This window comes from Eurosta solidaginis, chromosome 2 (genome assembly GCF_040869045.1).
Source record: "Eurosta solidaginis isolate ZX-2024a chromosome 2, ASM4086904v1, whole genome shotgun sequence".
NCBI classification, from domain to species: Eukaryota; Metazoa; Arthropoda; class Insecta; order Diptera; family Tephritidae; genus Eurosta; species Eurosta solidaginis.
In genome coordinates this window covers 266,508,962-266,530,143 of record NC_090320.1, presented here as the reverse complement: position 1 = coordinate 266,530,143, position 21,182 = coordinate 266,508,962, and the positions used below count along the sequence as shown (strand labels likewise).

Below are 21,182 nucleotides of genomic sequence, written 5' to 3'. Positions count from 1 at the left end.
AGATAAATTACTTTTCTACATAATACGTGGCACCGCCCGTTAAAAACGAAATGTCCCCCTATTTCCTCTTACAATAAAATTTGATAAGTGAAATATCATTGATTAAAAACTATTTTTTGCTAAGTTATAGCTTATTATTCTAGTATAAGACCCTTTTAAACTTGTTTTATATCTAAGTTGCCGTGGACTTTAACCGATTCCGTCCATTTTTTACTAGAAATATTTTCTACTATAGGGAAAATTTGTGTACACATTTTCATTAAAATATGTCAATTTTTCTTCGAGTTATGGCTCCCGAAACATGGAAAATTTCTTAGTCATAAAAGGGGCGGTGCCACACCCATTTTCAAAAATATTAGTGTTTTCAAATTTAATGTTATAATTCAATTTAAAAAGTAAAATTCTATTGATACAAAGCTCTTTTTCGGTGAGATATGGCTTATTTTTTCGTCTACGACCTTTTTAAAAATCTTTTATATAAAAGTGGGCGTGGTCTTTAACCGATCTCGTCCATTTTTTCTAGAAATATCTCCTGCTATGGGGAAAATCTGTATACCCAATTTTATTACGATACCTTAATTTTTCTTGGAGTTATGGCACCCGAAGCATAGAAAATTGCTTAGCAATAAAAGGGGCGGTGCCACGCCCATGTTTTTAATTTTTAAGTTTTTCCTATTTATAATAACATTGATATGAAGCTCTTTTTTGTAAACATATATAAGTGGGCGTGGTCCTTTACCGATTTCGTTAATTTTTCTCAAAGCATCCCTTACAGTTAAGGGAACCTCTCTGCCGAATTTTGTTACGATAGGTTTAACAATTTTTGATTTATTATTAATAGTACTTGTAAAATTGATTTTTTCAAAAGTGGGCGGTGCCACGACCATTTTTATACTCAGTTGAGCAGAGCTCACAGAGTATATTAACTTTGATTGGATAACGGTTGGTTGTACAGGTATTTATTTATTTACAAAAATTTGATTGACCCATGTCCGTCCGTCCGTCCGTCCGTTAACACGATAACTTGAGTAAATTTTGAGGTATCTTGACGAAATTTGGTATGTAGGTTCCTGGGCACTCATCTCAGATCGCTATTTAAAATGAACGATATCGGACTATAACCACGCCCACTTTTTCGATATCGAAAATTTCGAAAAATCGAAAAAGTGCGATAATTCATTACCAAAGACGGATAAAGCGATGAAACTTGGTAGGTGGGTTGAACTTATGACGCAGAATAGAAAATAAGTAAAATTTTGGACAATGGGTGTAGCACCACCCACTTTTAAAAGAAGGTAATTTAGAAGTTTTGCAAGCTGTAATTTGGCAGTCGTTGAAGATATCATGATGAAATTTGGCAGGAACGTTACTTGTATTACTATATGTATGCTTAATAAAAATTAGCAAAATCGGAGAACGACCACGCCCACTTTAAAAAAAAAAAAATTTTAAGTGAAATTTTTACAAAAAATTTTATATCTTTACAGTATATAAGTATGTAAATTATGTCAACATTCAACTCCAGTAATGATATGGTGCAACAAAATACAAAAACAAAAGAAAATTTCAAAATGGGCGTGGCTCCACCCCTTTCCATTTGATTTGTCTAGGATACATTTAATGCCTAAGTCGAACAAATATTTACCAATCCTTGTGAAATTTGGTAGGCGCTTAGATACTATGACGATAACTGTTTTCTGTGAAAAAGGGCGAAATCGGTTGAAGCCACGTCCAGTTTTTATACACAGTAGATCGTCTGTCCTTCCGCTCGGCCGTTAACACGATAACCTGAGCAAAAATCGATATATCTTTACTAAACTCAGTTCACATAGTTATCTGAACACACTTTGTATTGGTATAAAAAATGGCCGAAGTCCGACTATGACACGCCCACTTTTTCGACTTCGAAAATTACGAAAAATGAAAAAAAATTCCATAATTTTATCCCAAATACGAAAAAAGGGATGAAACATGGTAATTGCATTGGTTTATTGACGCAAAATATAACTTTAGAAAAAAAACTTTGTAAAATGGGTGTGACACCTACCATATTAAGTAGAAGAAAATGAAAAAGTTCTGCAGGACGAAATCGAAAGCACTTGGAATCATGGCAGGAATACTGTTCGTGGTATTACATATATAAATAAATTAGCGGTACCCGACAGATGTTCTGGGTCACCCTGGTCCACATTTTCGTCGAAATCTCGAAAACGCCTTCACATATACAACTACCACAACTCCCTTTTAAAATTCTTATTAATGCCTTTAATTTGAACGCATATTGTACAAACACATTACAGAGTCACCCCTGGTCCACCTTTATGGCGATATATCGAAAAGGCGTCCACCTATAGAACTAAGGCCCACTCGTCAAATCGTACAGACAAATTCTAGAGTCACCCCTGGTCCACCTTTATATCGATATTTCGAAAAGGCGTCCACCCATAGAACTAAGGTCCACTCCCTTTTAAAATACTCATCAACACCTTTCGTTTGATACCCATATTGTATAAACGCATTCTAATCATCCCTGGTCCACCGTTATGGCGATATCTCGAAAAGGCGTCCACCCATAGAACTAAGGCCCACTCCCTTTTAAAACACCCATATTGTACAAACGCATTCTAGTCACCCCTGGTCCACCTTTATAACGATATCCCGAAAAGGCGTCCACCTATAGAGCTAAGGCCCACTCCCTTTTAAAATACTCATTAACAACTTTCATTTGATACCCATGGCGTACAAACAAATTCTAGAGTCACCCCTGGTCCACCTTTATGGCGATATCTCGAAAATGTGTTCACCTATAGAACTAAGGCCCACTCCCTTTTAAAATACTCATTAACACCTTTCATTTGATACCCATATCGTACAAACAAATTCTAGTGTGACCCCTGGTCCACCTTTATGGCGATATCTCGAAAAGGCGTCCACCTATAGAACTAAGGCCCACTCCCTTTTAAAATACTCATTAACACCTTTCATTTGATACCCATATCGTACAAACAAATTCTAGAGTCACCCCTGGTCCACCTTTATGGCGATATCTCGAAAAGCCGTCCGCCTATAGAACTAAGGGCCACTCCCTTTTAAAATACTCATTAACGCCTTTCATTTGATACCCATATCGTACAAACAAATTCTAGTGTGACCCCTGGTCCACCTTTATGGCGATATCACGAAAAGGCGTCCACCTATAGAGCTAAGGCCCGCTCCCTTTTAAAATACTCATTAACACCTTTCATTTGATACCCATATCGTACAAACAACACATTCCAGGGTTACCCTAGGTTCATTTTCCTACATGGTGATTTTCCCTTATTTTGTCTCCATAGCTCTCAACTGAGTATGTAATGTTCGGTTACACCCGAACTTAGCCTTCCTTACTTGTTTAATTTTTTTTTTTAATTTTTAACAAGAGTCTCAATATCAGTCGACACGTTAAATTTCAAAATTCTAGGTGTATTATTTTAAAGAATCAGGTTTTTTGTGTTTTCCAAAATGTTATATATATAAAAAGTGGGCGTGGTTATCATGCAATTTCGTTCATTTTAAATACCAATTCTGGGTCCAGATAAGCTCGTTTACCAAAGTTGGTGAAGATATCTCAATATTTACTCAAGTTATCGTGTTAACGGACAGACGGACGGACGGACGGACATGGCTCAATTAAATTTTATTTTGATCTCATAATTTTGATATATGGAAGTCTATATCTATCTCGATTCTTTTATACCTGTACAACCAACCGTTATCCAATCACAATTAATATACTCTGTGTGCATAGGACGCTGAGTATAATAAATAAAAAGAAAATAAAAGAATTTTAAGCATTTCCTTTATGTAAATGGACAGAATCAGCGAAAAATGTATCCTTATATAAAGACGTATTATTGCTGAACTTTGATTTTAAATTTTTGACATAGAAATTGTAAAAATATGTATGAGTAATAAAAATATAAAAGTGCACATTACTTGGATTGGAAAGTTGGTAGGAAAGGAGATATTATTAGTCAGTCAATTGCGCTCCACTTCTTACAGTATTTCTGCGGAACGCTTTTAGTTCTTGCGGTGAATATTGATAATACCTTAGCTCATTTGGTGTTATGTTGAGACAAAAAAGTTTAAGTCCCTAGCAGTTTTCGTAAAAGCAATGATATAAATTAAAAGTAATAGTGTTATCCTTAAGAAAGAAATTAACACAAATGTCTACACTCAGAGAAAAACGCCGTTCTAAAATTCAGCACCACCGGACTCAATTCAAGCTTTTCATGTTCTTACTTTTTTGTTCTTGAAAAACGAACCACCTGTTCTTTAAACAACAAACTTGTTCTTGAACTGACACCATTTTCCTGAAAAGCGAAGGCTGGTATTAAAATATGAACAAATGTGCTATTAATGAGAACGACGTTCTTAAACTACCCTGCAAAAATCGCGAGTACTCCATGCATGTATGTATGGAGTGCTCGCTATGGATCAACCGAGTACTCCAAAATTTACCACAATTCATACAAAAGATATGGTCCAATTAACATTGCGATGTCCTAGGACTGGACCATATACTCCAGCTCCGCATTACATCAGAGTAATCCATGGAGTACCCACAGTCCGATAGTGTTTACAATCGTTAAAAACGAGCAATGATCGGCTTACAATGTGTTCGTGTAGAAACATGAGTTGGTCCATTGCTGCATTACAGTGGAGTATAATGGTAAGTACTCCAGTGGACCACATGATCCAACGATTTTTGCAGGGAAGTTCAAGTAAAAAGAAACGTTATAATTCGTGTGTACTACAATGTTAAATACAATATTTGGCGCAAGCTATCAAGCAGTTGTAGTGGCCCAGCGGCTATGATGTTGCGGTTGCGATCGTGTGGCGCGAGTTCGATCACGATCAAAGTCTGAAGTTTTTTAAAGCAATTTTTTAATTTTTTTTTTTTTAATCCTTATTTTTCATTCAGTTCCATTCACATATGCACAGGTAATTCTCAAACTTGTTATGAAATGTTTTAAGTATATATTCAGATTGCATCATCAAATAAGAAGAGATTCTCAATAAGAGAAATATATGAAAAAATTCATTTTTTCTTAGTCTTTTGGATTTTAATATTTTCTATTAATGACAAAAAAATTATTTATTCATAAAAAAATAAATAAATGGTACCTTCCCACTCCCACCAATGATCAAGCACAAACCGTTCTTGAATTGAGACCAAAAACTGTTAAATCGGCCACAAATCGTTATCGAAGCGTGAGAACGAAACATCTTAAATCAAGCTCAAGTAGTGAAATGAGCACATAAGGTTCACACATCAATACCAAACTGGTCATAAAATACAAACGGTGTGCTTGGAAAAACTGTTCTTAAAACAAGCCCTGTCCTTAGGCGGCCGCCGAGCCGTGGTGTGATGGTAGCTTGCTACGCCTACCACACCGAAGGTCCTGGGTTCACGCCCAGGAAAAATCAACATCAAAAACTTTAGAAACAATTTTTTTTCAATTAGAAGAAAATTTTTCTAAGCGGCGTCGCCCCTCCGCAGTGTTTTTCTCTGAGTGTACAAACCGCAAATAACCCGATTGGTATTGATTTACATTGGAATAAATCATCCTTTAGGAGATTGTGTTGGAAATATATAGAATCGGAGACTTTATCCGGTGATTTTGAAAGCGGATGACCACGAAAGGCAAAAGAACGCGATGATTGGGATGTATCTTGATGACTCTTTTGAACACATTTAAAACTACTGCAGAAATTTCCATTGAGTTTAAGGATAGTATAAACATGAAAATTAGAATCGAAAGGGAGAAAAAATAATTTGATGGCCCGTGGCTAAAAAAAACCGCTTTCCACTACAAAAAAGCGTTCCGCGCTCTAACTGGTACATATTACGAAAACATATATTGGACAGAGAACGTTTGGGTATGATTTATATTCTCTTATGAATGCAAAATAAATTTTATTCAGTCAAGGTTCGCGACGTTTGGTAAGTCCCAAAAATCAGGAAGATTGTGTCGAAACTGCGTTAAGGCAACAGAAACGGTGTGGTACATATTAAAAACCGTGAGAAGTGCTTAATGAGGAGTTAAGTAACTCAGAATTCACGACCGCATCTCACCAAGAATTGAGTGAGTCCATATTTTTGTATTTTTGGGGCTAACCACGCATTACAAATCTTAATTGAATATATTTATTTTACGCTAATCAGAGAATATGACTTGTCCCCTGTCGCTCCGATGCCACTTTCTTTTTTCGCAGCACCCGTGGCATTTCGTGGTCGTCCACTTCGATAACGAGTGGATAAAGTCTCCTATTGGATATATTTCGTCCAGAATCTCTTTAGGGATAATTAATTATAACGCCGACGCCTTCCATATCTTACATGATTTGTTCTTTTTAGACAATTATGTTAATTTTTTCTTCAAGGATAAAACTATTACTTAAATGAAATGTAGTTGATTTTACGAAAACTGCTTGGGACTTTCTAACTTTCTCGACTTAAGATAACACATAATGAGTTAAGGAATTATCGATGTTAACCACAATATCTAAAAAGTTTTGTTAAGCAGCTGTAGTGACTGTAGAAATGCCGTAACGGGGAAAATTTGTCCTCGGCTTTTTTTTAGCGTAAGTCTAGTTAATGTATGTATATTTATCACACAATAATTAGGGCTCAGAGACCCGCACAAATCATTGTTAACATCATTACAAACCCACAACTTTCCAAACAAAAAAACAAAAACCTTCGTTTGTTCTATCACTTGATCTAAGAAACAACTTATGGACAAACGGACCTTCGATCACTTCTGAAGCTATGCGATCTTGTTTTGAAACCTTTTTTGAAGCATTTAAAATTACAATCTTTTCTATTTTGAAATCGAGCCTTACACCTACAGAATGGCAAACAGCTCACTGCAATGGAGGAGCTCTCAAATATATCGCTATTCGCCGTGTTCGATATTCAGAAAGAAAACATTTATGCATCGGATATAGAATGTCTTTAAATTGAGACGAAGATCCCGCTTTTTCGGAATTTGTTTCAAGGACGCCCAATCTTCTTTTCGCCATTTCGCACCCCCAATTCATTGATACGACGTGACGTATTAAATAATGTTATCACGTGAAAATAGTGATGCCATACGCGATATCAACAATCAAAATCTTCACAAAAACCAAATACTTTATTATAAAGAAAACGATATATCCATCCTTTTCCCGCCCGCATACATTTTGCTGACCGTACTTATGTTGATTAATAATCCTTCGAAACTCTCCGCTGTTAGTTTAGCTGGGACACAACCCGAATTCAAAGATTTGTTTATAAAAAAAATGTCAGATATCAACATAAAAACTATAAATGCGAATTTATTGAATATTAATCCAATCAGAATGCTGTGGCCAGTAACCCACTTCGACAGATGAGTTCCATATGCGATTCGAATCGGCTACCAATAAAAAAGGCAGTATTGCAACAATGCTACTAAATTGATGGCATGTTGCTTGTACTCAAGCTGGGAAACTTTTAATGTTGCGTTTGTTTCTAGTGAGAGCAATAGGTTGGCATCATTTTATTCAATGAACTCGTGACGTTGCCTCTGTTGCCAATGCTGTGCAGAATAACGTGAGTCTCAGTCAATCAAAAGTCGCACTGCTGCAACAACTGCAGCTCGAACACATCCTTTGATATACAGAGTTTGTAGAACGGAAATAGGCACATAGCTACACTGAAAGAAATGGTGCTAGTAAAATCAACAAATCGGTTCTGTTGTTCCTGACTTAACGGAGATTCGGTGAAATTGATCGAATTATGGTTAATTCGACCGAGTTCTTTGTCATACGAACAAATTAGTTTCGTCATTTCAACAGAAGAGAAATTGTCGCTCTTAAGTTAACAAAATTCTGTAAAATTGACAGATTTCTGGTCAATCTAACTGATTTTTCTGTTAACACAACTTATCTTACAGGTCATTTCAACGGCGGTCAACTATCAATACATGAGCAAATTTCAAAGAGAATTTTACGCTCACTGCGCTCTCTACTTTGTACTTATGACGATGGTGCCACTTGTAAAAAAAAAACACCAAAATAAGAAAACCATCAAATCGAAAAAACACACAAAATTGGAAAACAACAAAAAACTAGTTTTTCAGTTATCAATACAAAACAAAAAACCCCTTTTTTGAATTTACTGTGCAAAAATTATGAGATACCTGGACACCTATCTATCGGGTACAATTTTGCAACTTCTCGTCCAAGCGAAATGCAAAATTGCGCCCTCTTGTTGCAAAAGTTTTGCTTGAACGAACAGGATTTTTCTAGTTAGTAAAATTTTGTTCAAGTTTTTACGAATTTTCACTCACGCGAACGAATTTAATAAGATAATAAAAAACATCCTTTTTTAATGTTGATGTTTCCGACAACATAAAAGTTTGAGTTGTTTTGGAATCGTTTCAACTTAAAGTGTCACGAAAATTAAACTTGCCGTATTACATGTAAAGTTACTCCAGTGGTGAATTACCTTCCTGCGATTTGATTATTTACTTTTCTATAACTTACAAGTTCTCTATTTAAAATGTTACGTCAAACATTTATACTACAAGGGTTGTTCGAAACAATCAAGTGTGGCAACTAGATGCGAAGAAGAAATTGAGAATGAGCTGAGCTGCAACTGAAAGAATTGAGAATCAGTTTTGTGCAAGGCGAATCCATACTAGGTGGTGGCAAAGCGAATTCAACCAATTCGCCGTACAGAAGAATGTCAAGTCAAAAGAAAATTTTCATTGATTTCGATAAACTGACATGTTGCAGTACAAGGCGTTGTATGGAAAATTATCAAGAAGAAGCAATCAGCTGATGGGATAACACCACCTGTAATGAATTCGCCTTGGTTTTGTGACTACTATTTTCATTTCTATTTGCAAAGCGAAGTTCAAAACTATAAATTAAATAAAATATAAAATTTGGTGAAAGTGCGTTTAATAAAACAAAATAATAAAGTGTATAATGTTTAATGTGTGCCAGCATATTTGATGTAGCCCAATTGACGTTCGGTTAGTAAGTGCCACTGTGGTGTGATGGTAGCGTGCTCCGCCTGCCACACCGTATGCCCTGGGTTCGCATCCCACGCAAAGCAACATCAAAATTTTAGAAATAAGGTTTTTCAATTAGAAGAAAAATTTTCTAAGCGGGGTCGCCCCTCGGCAGTGTTTGGCAAGCGCTCCGAGTGTACTTCTGCCATGAAAAGCTCTCAGTGAAAACTCATCTGCCTTGCAGATGCTGTTCGGAGTCGGCATAAAACATGTAGGTCCCGTCCGGCCAATTTGTAGGGAAAATCTAGGGGAGCACGACGCAAATTGGAAGAGAAGCTCGGCCAAAAATCTCTTCGGAGGTTATCGCGCCTTATCATTTATTTACAACTTTTTTTGTTCATTTGACTACTTAAACGGTCAATAACGATTTGTGCGCAGTTGATTCAACATCTTGTTGCGATGGATAAAAATTTACAGAAATTTCGGTTGAATTGACCCGTATTTCTATTGATTTTACGAATCTTTTTCTTTCAGTGAATGTATATATAACCCTATAAACATAAGACATCGATCTCAAAGTACATATCATTTTTACTTCTACGATGTTTACATATTTCCTACATTGTATTTATGTAATACAGTAACCTGGGTCGATTTTTATGGACGAAAGTTAACCGATATCGCGCCATAGATTTTTCTATAGGATTTGGGCTCAGAAAAAAAGTTACACTACGCATACCCAAAAAAACAATTTTTTTTTTTTTTCAAAAACTGTTGTAAAAACGTTGGCGATAACAGTTTTTTGAAAAAAAAATATTTTTTGGGATTTGGGGAGTGTTTTGGTCGAAAAATGTACCCTTTTGCTGTTTTTTTTTTCTCCTTCTCGAAAACTATTTTTTTGGGTATGCGTAGTGGAACTTTTTTTCCTGAGCCGAAATCCTATCGAAAAATCGATGGCGCGATATCGGTAATAAATCAAACCAGTCTAGTATACAGAGATTGATTGCGCGCAAAAGGAAGCCACATTGTGATCAGTGATCAAAATGTCGCAGCTTATACGTACAATAATAATATTAACATAAATATAAATAGCGTTAGCTTAATGTGAAAATGTGCTAAGTCACTTTTAACAAATTTTACACGAGACGAAAAAAATGAATATTTTTTGAAATAACATTTTTTTCAAAACTGTGAATGAGGATACCTTAGTTGCAATACTTTTGAGTGTAGAAGCTTTGAAAAAGATAAATAAAATCATGTATGTTAACCCAGCAGTTATTTTATGACTTAGCACAATTTCCGCATTCAAAACAAATTTTTTCTCCTGACTTAGCACTTTTTACTCAATATGTTTCCCCATCACTCCCCCCACCCTCCCCCACCCCTTTAATGATTGAAAGATAACACTAAAACTATATATTTCACAAAAAATACTATTTATTTGCCAAACTGTTTCTAACGGTTCTGATCTGGACTCTTTTGCCGGATGGTGCGCAGGCAATAATTTATTTTTAAATTCAAACACATGCTGTGTTGTGTCTTATTCCATAAAGGCAACTGCCACATACTTTATCTTCAAACTAAATGATAAATCTCTTAATCTTTGTCAAGAGAGTAAAGACTTGGGTGTAATTTTTGACTCCAAACTCTCTTCTTTTAGTCACATTGACTTCATTTTTAAAAATTTGTTGCAATGGTTGGGTTCAGTAGACGTAACACCAGTGACTTTAAGGGCCCTATGACGTTGAAGGCACTTTATATATCCTTGGTCAGAAATGGTCTTGAATATTACTCAATAATATGGAATACTTTCTATGAATCTAACTCCTATAAAGTTGAGAAAGTTTAAAAAAATTGCTTTGCGTATGCTTCACTGGCCAGCGGGCACAAATTGCTTGGTCTTCAGGCTTTGCATGACAGAAGAACTTTTATCTCACTCATGCTTGCCTATAATGTAATAAACTTTAGCACGAATGCTCATTCCATATATTCCACTGCGTGAACTTCGGCATAATAGGTTATGTATTGAAATAACTCATAAAACGAATTATGCTATGAATGAACCTATAACTAGGACTATACATCTAGAAAATCAATTCAGTAGTGTTATTAATTTTAATAACAGCTTATATAAGTTTAAGCTTGAATTGTGTTATATTTTTAACAAGTCTGTAGTAAAGCATTTAGTTATCGACATATAAGAACTGATGTAGATTATGGTCAGCGCAAAGCATTTATCAAACACCAAAACCATGTCTCAATTGGGTGAATCCAATTTCAAGTGGTTGTGTTCGCAACCCTTTCAAGGGGTTGCCAGCGCAATATATAGCTTCTCCAACCCAATTGTCAACCTCACCTAACCGTGGCGAATCCTGTTTCATTGACAGCCGAGGCTCTGGCGACCCCTCATGGAACTAGGGGGTGGGGAGCGCGGGATGGCCTAGAAAATTTAATGCGGTCATATAAATCATTCCCGAGATGATCTCGCTAGTACCTTAATAGTGCTTTGTTACCGGAACGTACGGGATCTATATCCGGCAAAGGACCATCAACATCGGTAACACTCCCCAAAGCCTTCGGCGAGTGTGTTTATCATTAATACAGTAACAACAACAACAACAAAGCATGTACTTTTAGACTGAATGAATCATATAAATAAATAAAATGCGCGCAAAAAGAAATGACTAGTAATTCAGATTGATATTATTGACAGGTTGACTTAAACAAATAAATGTAAGGCGCTATAACCTCCGAAGAGATCTAAGACCGATCTTCTCTTCCAATTTGCGTCGTGCTCCTCTTGATTTTCCCTACAAATTGGCCGGACGGGACCTACATGACCTATGAGTTTTCACTGAGAGCTTTTCATGGCAGAAATACACTCGGAGCGCTTGCCAAACACTGCCGAGGGGCGACCCCGCTTAGAAAAATTTTCTTCTAATTGAAAAACCTTATTTCTAAAATTTTGATGTTCCTTTGCCCGGTTGACTTAGCCCATTCTTTTTAACAGCTGACGACTTAGCACATTTACACATCATTGCCCATAGCACGTAAAAATGAAAAATTGAATTTTTTTTTTTTTTTGTGATCCATGTATTTTGAATTCAGTTTTCAAACTGCATTAAAATAAAAATTTTCAAAAAAAGTGATTTAGCACATTTTCACATTAAGCTAACGATAAGTATCAATAAAACATGAGGCATAAACATTTTAAATAAACAAATTCAAAATGCAAATAAGAAAAAGTTTGTATGCACTGTGGCAGATGATTAAGGGATTATTGCTATGCACGTGCGCTATTTATGAATTCATACACGCATGCGTATATTATTAATCAATCATAAATGCGGCAATAAGTGTAAATCAAAGTATATAAAACTTATCGCACTTCCGCTCAATGAAGACACTAGTCAAATAATAGATACTAGAAGAGGAAAGAAGACAAGAAGTAGCAAGAAAAATGAAACGATGGCCAACGACATAACGACAATAACGTTGACTTTCTCAAATAAGATTTGTTTAGCTATCTCTGCAATGCGTTAAAATTTCCAAAAGACTGTATGTAATTTACTTTGTGCTATGTATAAACAGTCACTGGCCATTGAATTAAGATTGGTAGCTATTTTTGCATATTTCATTCTTGGGTAGTTAAAATTTATATTCAACAGAGAAAGGTACAAGGTGTAATAATTAAGAACGGAAAAAATTGGTTTAAGATCAGGATCGTAGGCGAATATAATAGGAAAAATACCATTAACACAAGATATTAGAAAAATTCCAAATATTTGAAAACGGGCGTGGCAACTCCCCTTGTTTTGACCAATCACTCTTCTACGTTTAGGGAAGTATAACTGAAAATAAAATTTATCTATAATGAAAAAACTCGTTATACTGATTTCCCCTATAAGGAAAAATGTTTCTAATAAAAGCGAGCAAAATAGTTTAATAAAAATGTCCACTTCTGATAATACTGTCAAAAATCTGAAGTGCAATGAACCGTACGATAGAAGCTCTCATCTGAGTATGTAATGTTCGTTACACCCAAACTTAGACACGATTACATGTTTAATAATGAATTAATTTTTTTCTTTTTTTTATACTATTCTTATATATATGTATGTATGTATATAAATTTTTTTATGTATTTTGTTTTTTCCTTTATTTTTTTTTATCTTTTAAAACAAAAAAATTTTAATTTTTTTAAATATACCTTTCCTTTAATTTAAAAATTTTTTTTAGTTCTTATTTAAATTTTTTTATATTTATTTTATAAATTTTCTTTAAATTTTTTTTTAATTATTTTACTTTTTATTTTATAGTTGTTTCCTCTATTTCTTTTTTTTATTTTATAGTTGTTTCCTTTATTTTTATTTTATAGTTGTTTACTTTATTTTTATTCTATTTTATAGTTGTTTACTTTACTTTTTTTATCTTATAGTTGTTTTATTTTTTTATTTTTTTTTTTTTAATTTTATGGCTTTTTCCTTTATTTTTTTTTTTTTTTTTGTTTCTTTTAAATTTTTTCAGTTTTTTAAATACTTTTTTATTTACTTTAATTATAAAAATTATTAGTTCATCTTATTTTAATTATTTTTAAATTTATTTTAAAATTTTTCTTCAATTTTCTTTCTTTCCCTTATATTATTTTAGAGTGGTTACCTTTATTTTTTTCTTTTATAGTTTTTTCCTTAATTTTACTATTTTCTAGTTGTTTCCTTTATTCTTATTTATTTATTTTTATAGTTTTTTTTCTTCATTTTTATTTTTTTATTTTATAGTTTCCTTTATTTTTATTTTTTTATTTTATAGTTTCCTTTATTTTCATTTTTTATTTTATTTTATGCTTGTTCCTTTATTTTTTATAGATGTTTTCTTTAGTTTTGTTTTTAATTATAATTTTTTTTTTTTCTTTCAATTCTTTTTATTCCTTTTTTATTTTCTAATTACGCTACTTTTTGCAGTGTCTAGTTATAATTTTTTTTTTTTTTTTTCATTTTCCATATTTAAACTTTTTTAATTAGACGTTTTCTGAATTATAAATTTTTAAAAGTTTAAATTTTTAACAACCAAATGGTTTTGAGAAAGAAATTGTTGAAGGGCCCGTATTACGTTTTACGATCAGGGACTGAAGATCCTTTTTCCTCAAACGGGAACAATGCAACTGTCAAACTATTTCTAAAAATTTCAACAAGATATGGATCCTACGAGTACTATTTGTCGCTCGTTCAGTCATTAATCTGATCAACCATTTCAGAGCTATTGTGATTTAAAAAAAGGAGTTTCGAGCAAGGATCGTAAAACGTAATGCGAGCCCAGGACGGTGAATAGTTTGTTAAGAAAAATACACCAAACCTTTAATCTTTCGGCCACTCTGTAAACTATACATGGGCAAAGCTACATCAAAAATTTAGAAACAAGTTTTTTTTTTTTTTCAATTAGAGAAAAGTTGCTCAAACGGTATATTTATCTTATCCCGCCTTTTATATATATTTTTTTTTCGTTTCTTTGTTTGGTCGATAAGAACTCTAAAAATTAAGTCAGCATTGATAATTTTTACACCCTTTCGCTTATGGCGTTTTTACGAATTTACCGTTCTTAATCTATAGCAAGAATCAAAACAAATAATTTTCAAAAGCAATGTAACAGTTTATGTGCCGAATATATATGCATTCGTATCGAAGCACGTATCAGTGTAAGTTTTTATCGATTATTATATATGTACTAATAATTAAACAAAAAAAAATTTGTAAAATTTCGACTCCCTTTATGTATCGTTCATAATTCAGTGCCTAGAGACTGTAGTGTATTTGGGTATGCAACTATGTAGGATGTATTTTATTGTATAGATAAACTGTTGCGAATGCGCAGATGGAAGGGCAAGAAGGAAATTGATATGATGTGTATGCAATAAATATGATAAATAAGGTAAATAACATACACATGATTGGAATTCCGAGTTTAAAATAGCTACTGCGGTGAACTTGCACAATTGAAGACACACAAATTCACAAGAAATCCAAATCCAATTTTGTGATAAAACACTGGTTTATGCAGTTTTAGATAATTTTTAACATAGTAATTGCAAATAAATTAAAAACACTTTTTTTATGATTTTCATCACAACATTTATTTATTTTTTAGATTTTTTCTTACTAATCCCACTTCATTACACTTTTTATCAAATATTTTCATGCTATTGATGCAAACAAACTAAATGAGCAATAAATGGAGAGAAAACAACGACATGGAAATGCCGATAATTCCTTTGCTAAATATTTGCACTTTTTTCTTGCTAATCTTTTATTGACTCCTCTGACGATTCGATCGCGCCGATAATGCAAACGAACGCACAACTATTTCTTCGACTAACAACAACTCGATTGACTTGACTTTATGTTAGCCGCCTGTCATTTACCGATAGCTGACTATTGCTTATGGTTAGCTCTAGCTCTTGCTTTTCTGTTAGCCTGCTGTCTACTGGCTGCCAAGCTCTGAGTGACGTCTTGTCAGTTGAATTACAATTCAACAAATGTTGCACTATTCGCTGCAATAGCGTCTATTAGGCGCACACTGCCACCACTCAACAACACTGATTGCTCGTACAGCGCTAAACAAACGCTCTACATATACAGGGTGAATTAAAAAAGTGGCTGTGGTAAAAAATTTAGATTTTTTAAGTTAATGAAAAGACAGCAAAGCACGAGGCCATATGAATATTACTTTTTGGGATCAAAATTGAGAAATGGCTTGGTTTTTTGGTTGAATCTTAATTTACGCTTCACGTTCATTTTCGCAGCAAATTTCATTTGGATAAATTAAAATTGACTTTTGTAGAAGTTCTAACGAGTGAAAATACCAGGGAAAAATCGAATAATTTTGTGAAAGACTTCCCTATATATTTTTACGGCCATTTTCGGCCTCTGTTGTAGAAGATAAAACTCATCTCAATGCTTATTGTGATATTTGAATCTAATCTACATTTCAGTTATTGTCAAAAAAAATGTTTAGAGGCTTTCGAAAGTATAACAAAAATATTTCATCCTTGGAGAAAAATTGTTTTTTATTGTAACTGTGTTATTTAACATCCGATTTTTATACCTTTCATGAAAATGAAATGGTATATTAATTTTGTCACGAATCCCAAAATCGTAATCCTTAAAGGAAAAGAGATAAACCCACCAATAAGTATACCGAAATAATCAGGATGAAGAGCTGAGTTGATTTAGCCATGTCGTCTGTCTGTTTGTATGCAAACTAGTCCGTAAATTTTTGAGATATCTTGATACAATTTGGTGAGTGGGTATATTTAGGTGTCCGATTAGACATTTATCGGAACCGGCCGGATCGGACCACTATAGCATATATTCCCCATACAACCGATTTATCAAAAAAGATGATTTTTGTCATATCTTCCTCAATTTAATCAGATTGAAGCTTCAAACTTCACCATATGCTTTCGTATATATCACATATTGTTGTCTGAAAAAATGGATGTGATCGGTCGCATATATATCCCACACAATCGATTGTTCAGATAAGAAACTTTTCGTAATTTCTGCCCCATTTTAACAGCTAGAAACTTCAAATTTCACCACATGCTTACGTATATAGCAAATATTGTTGTCTGAAAATTTCGAAGAAATATATATAGCATATGTCCCCTACAACCGATTGTTCAGATAATAAACTTTTCGCAATTTCTACACCGTTTTAACAGCTAGAAGATTTAATTTTCACCAACTGCTTACGTTAGTATATAGCATATATAGTTGGCTGAAAAAATCATAGAGATCGGTGGTATATATAGTGTATATACCCCATATAAACTGTCATTTCTGCCCCCTTTTTTGTTGAAATAAGTGATTCGTGGTCATAGTTCTTACATGCAGACCACATAAAACGCGAAACTTTGCATCCTCACACAAAGTACCTACCTATTTTTATACCCAGCTGCACTTGTACACAGGGTATGATAACTTTGATTGGATAACTGTTGGTTGTACAGGTTTAAAGGAATCGAGATAGATATAGACTCCCATATATCAAAATCCTCAGTATCGAAAAAAATTTTATTGAGCCATGTCCGTCTGTCCGTTAACATGATAACTTGAGTAAATATTGAGATATCTTCACCAAATTTGGTACACGAGCTTATCTGGACCCAGAATAGATTGGTATTGAAAATGAGCAAAATCGGATGATAACCACGCCCACTTTTCATATACATATATAACATTTTGGAAAACACAAAAAACCTGATTATTTAGTAAATAACACACCTGGAATGTTGAAATTTGACGTGTGGACTGATACTGAGACTCTTGATAAAACGGGATTTTAAATGGGCGTGGCACCGCCCACTTGTGATAAAATCAATTTTACACATATTAATCATAAATCAAACCTATCGTAACAAAATTCGGCAGAGAGGTTGCCTTTACTATAAGGAATGATTAGAAGAAAAATTAACGAAATCGGTTAAGGACCACGCCCACTTTTATATAAAACATTTTTAAAAAGGTCGTGGACGATTAAAATAAGCTATATCTTTGCATAAAATAGCTTTATATCAATTTCATTTCCCAAGTGGATTTATAACATAAATAAGAAAAACTTCAAATTTTTAAAAATGGGCACCGCTCCTTTTATGAATAAGCAATTTTCTATGTTTCCGGAGCGATAACTCGAAGAAAAATTAGTTCAGAATAGAACCATATGTATATGTATTATTGCGCAGCCTTATAACACTATTAAGCACACAAAACAAACAACAATGCTCGGTTTCACCCGAACTTAGACTTCCTTACTTGTTGACTTTGTATATATATTAAAAATCACGTAGGTATGTACATCTGTTCACTATATATTTGTTATCTAATACAGTCGGTTATTTGGATACTACGGATGGGATAAGATTATTGTTCAGCCCCATTCATGAAAGGTCTCGCCCTTACTTGTTAAAATTCATATACGATAATTTTTGTTTTTGGAAGCTATGTAATTACTTTTAATGAAAAAGGCCCGTATTACAATTTACGATCAATGACTGAAAACCATTTTCATTGAAACGATAATTATCAACTGACAAACTGGCCCGTATCGTGTTTTACTATCACGTATCGAAAAGCAATTTCACTCAAACGATAAATATGAATCTGTAATGCGATTCTCAGAAATGATAATAAGTTATGTATCTAATTAGTACTGGTAGCCACTATTTCACATATTATCTCAATCTCAACAACCATTTTAGTACTATTGCGATTTAAAAATTTAATCCGATCATTTATCGTATAACACGATACGGGCACTGTTTCTAAAAATTATAATAAGTTAAAGATCTAGCGAGTACTATTTGTCACTAGTTCACATATGTTATTAATCCGACCAACCATATCATAGCTGTTGTGATTTAAAAAAGAAGTTTCGATCACGAATCATGGCCCAACTGCAGCACCTTAAAGTATGATTTTCTTTTCACCAAAATATGAAAAAGGGTTGAATAACCTAAACTGAACCATTTTGGCAGTTCATAGGTACCACGAAATAGGTTCATGAACAAGATTTTGCCAAAGTTTGCCAATTTTTACAGCGATTTGCAGACCAGATTGCAATTGAAGAGTGTTTCTGTAAATAAAATCATTACCATCATTATTATTGGCGCTTATCCAAATCTACTGTGCGCATTCTGTTTGGCTAGAATATTGGGTAAATCTTGAGAGCTAACCAAAACATAAACGTTTCTTCTACATTTTTCTTCGTCACCCTGTATAACACACATGTACATATAACACATACGATTTGCTATTTTATGACACCGTTTTATTTATTCTCTCCTTTTAATAGATAATTTTACTGAGTGTAACTAAACACAAGAACAAAACCAGGATATACATACAAACATGCATACAGTTAAGTTTTTTATAAAAAACTAGAGGAGCAAAATGCAACATGACAAGCACAAGAAAAGCCAAACACAAATAAATGGCGAGAAAAATAACAGCAATTACAACAAACTAAAACTACAAACAAAACATGTGTGTTACTTAAAATAATAAGCAACAAAAATAAGAGAAACGAGCGCTAATAGCAGTGGCATAAAATGCACCAATAAACAACCCGATGACAAGCCTAATAACCACGATTGAGGATATACAAATATAATAAGAATTTATAAATACAAACAAAAAATGTTTGAAGCAAATGTTATCAACAACCAGTAAAATAGGTGTGTACTTAAAAAGAAGAAGAAAAAGTAATGGAAAGTCTCACACCAAATGTAAACAAATCGCAAAACTGATATGAAAACCTAAACAGAGTGAGATCTCTCATCAGTTGATTGGCACAGAACATTCGAGGTGTGAAAGGTGTAAATCGCTCGCTCGCATAAGATGAGAAAACGAGTAAAATTAAGAGAGCAAAAGGGTTGTCGAAATCATGAAAGAGAAGTAGTGCATAGCATAAATAAACAAAAAGAAAATTATATGTATTCAAAAATGTTTCTTTATACCCAGCACTAAAAATAACTAGTTTTAAAAAAAGTCAGGAGTAGTTTATAGGAGATATGTATGCGTGCAAATACAATTTTTTTGTTTAAGTGTTTCTGAGTTTAACGATTGCTTATTATTTATATTAGTTTGTAATGATAAAATTGAAACTACAATTTGAAGAAACCACGAAACAAGCACTGTTAAAACAACAACTACAACCAAGACACCAGCAAGCTTCTTTGTTATTAACAATTTGTTTTCCTACTTTTTTCATAACTTCGCTTTCTTAAACTTTTATCAAATAAATTTTTTGTTGTAATACTTTTGTTTTTTAATTTTTATTTAATTTTTTATTATTAATTTTATTAGTTTTTTATCACTTTATTATTCCGTGAGTGGACTGTTTTTATTATTTTTTACAATTTTTTGTTATCTTAAATTATTTTTTAAATATTTAAAAAAAATTTTAACTATCATTTTAATTATTTTTATTATTTTTTATGTATTATATTATATTATTTTTTTATTTTTTTATTTTATAATATTTTTATATTATTTTTATATTATTTTTTTTATTTTTTTTTTATTTTTTTTTTATATTTATTTTTAATAGTTTTCTACTGTTTTATTACTTTTTTATTGATTCTACTGTTTTATTACTTTTTTATTGATTCTAATGTTTTATTACTTTTTTATTGATTCTACTGCTTTATTTTTATTCCTATTATTTTCATATTATTTTTTATATTTTGTTTTATTTTTTTATTTTTTTTTTTATATTTCTTTCTTTCATTTTTTGTTATTTTTTTTAATTTTTTTTTTCTTATTTTTTGTAAATTTTTTTATTTTTTTTTTTTTCTTCCTTTTTTATTATGTTTTATTTTCTAAGTATTATTTTATTACTTTTTTGTTATTTCCTTTTATCTTTTTTTTATTATTTCTTTATTATTTTTTATCTTTTTAGCATTTCTTTATAATTTTTTTTTTATTATTCTTTTATTATTCTCTTTTTTTCAGCCCTGCTTTACTTACTTAATTGGCGCTTAACCGTCTAAACGGTTATGGCCGTCCAAAAAGGCGCGCCAGTCGCTCCTTCGCTCCGCCAACCGGCGCCAATTGGTCACACCAAGGGAGTTTAAATCGTTTTCCACCTGGTCCTTCCAACGGAGTGGAGGCCGCCCTCTACCTCTGCTTCCATAGGCGGGTTCCGATAGAAACACTTTCTTGGCCGGAGCATCATCTTTCATTCGCATAACATGGCCTAGCCAGCGCAGCCGCTGCGTTTTAATTCGCTGGAGTATGTTGATGTCTGCGTATAGCCCTGCTTTGGACATCAAAAAACCGAAATCTATATCTTAGCATCATATTCGTAGTTGGTACATGTATGGTCTTTTTGGGCTAAGTCACAAAGAAAATCCTGAATGCAGATTATTATTGGTTACAATTTTGTTTATAGTTATGCAGGGTATATAAGCACATAAATATGTGCATATTTATGTATGTGTAATAAAAGGTAAATTATTTCTTTTCATTATTGACAGAATTGCTCAGATAATGTGTGGAATGGCAATTGGGACCACCCTCAACAAATATATGCATATGTGTGTGTATTCTATAAAATCACACGAAAGTAAATTGGAGTGACAGTCCTTACAACACAGTG

At 33.1% G+C, this 21,182-nt stretch overlaps 1 protein-coding gene across 4 annotated transcripts in view; it reads right to left on the bottom strand.

Annotated features, from left to right (window-relative positions):
- The window catches only part of Mad (Mothers against dpp), a 98,338-nt gene that overhangs the window by 18,702 nt on the left and 58,454 nt on the right, over positions 1-21,182 (bottom strand). The window contains exon 1 of one of the 4 annotated variants that reach the window (XM_067767848.1): positions 14,968-19,994. The exons of the other annotated variants lie outside the window; for them this stretch is intronic. Within the exon in view, the coding sequence (XP_067623949.1) occupies positions 14,968-14,971 (4 nt within the window). The 5' untranslated portion in view covers positions 14,972-19,994. Of the gene's footprint in view, positions 1-14,967; positions 19,995-21,182 lie in introns of those variants that run through there. 4 annotated transcript variants of the gene reach the window in all.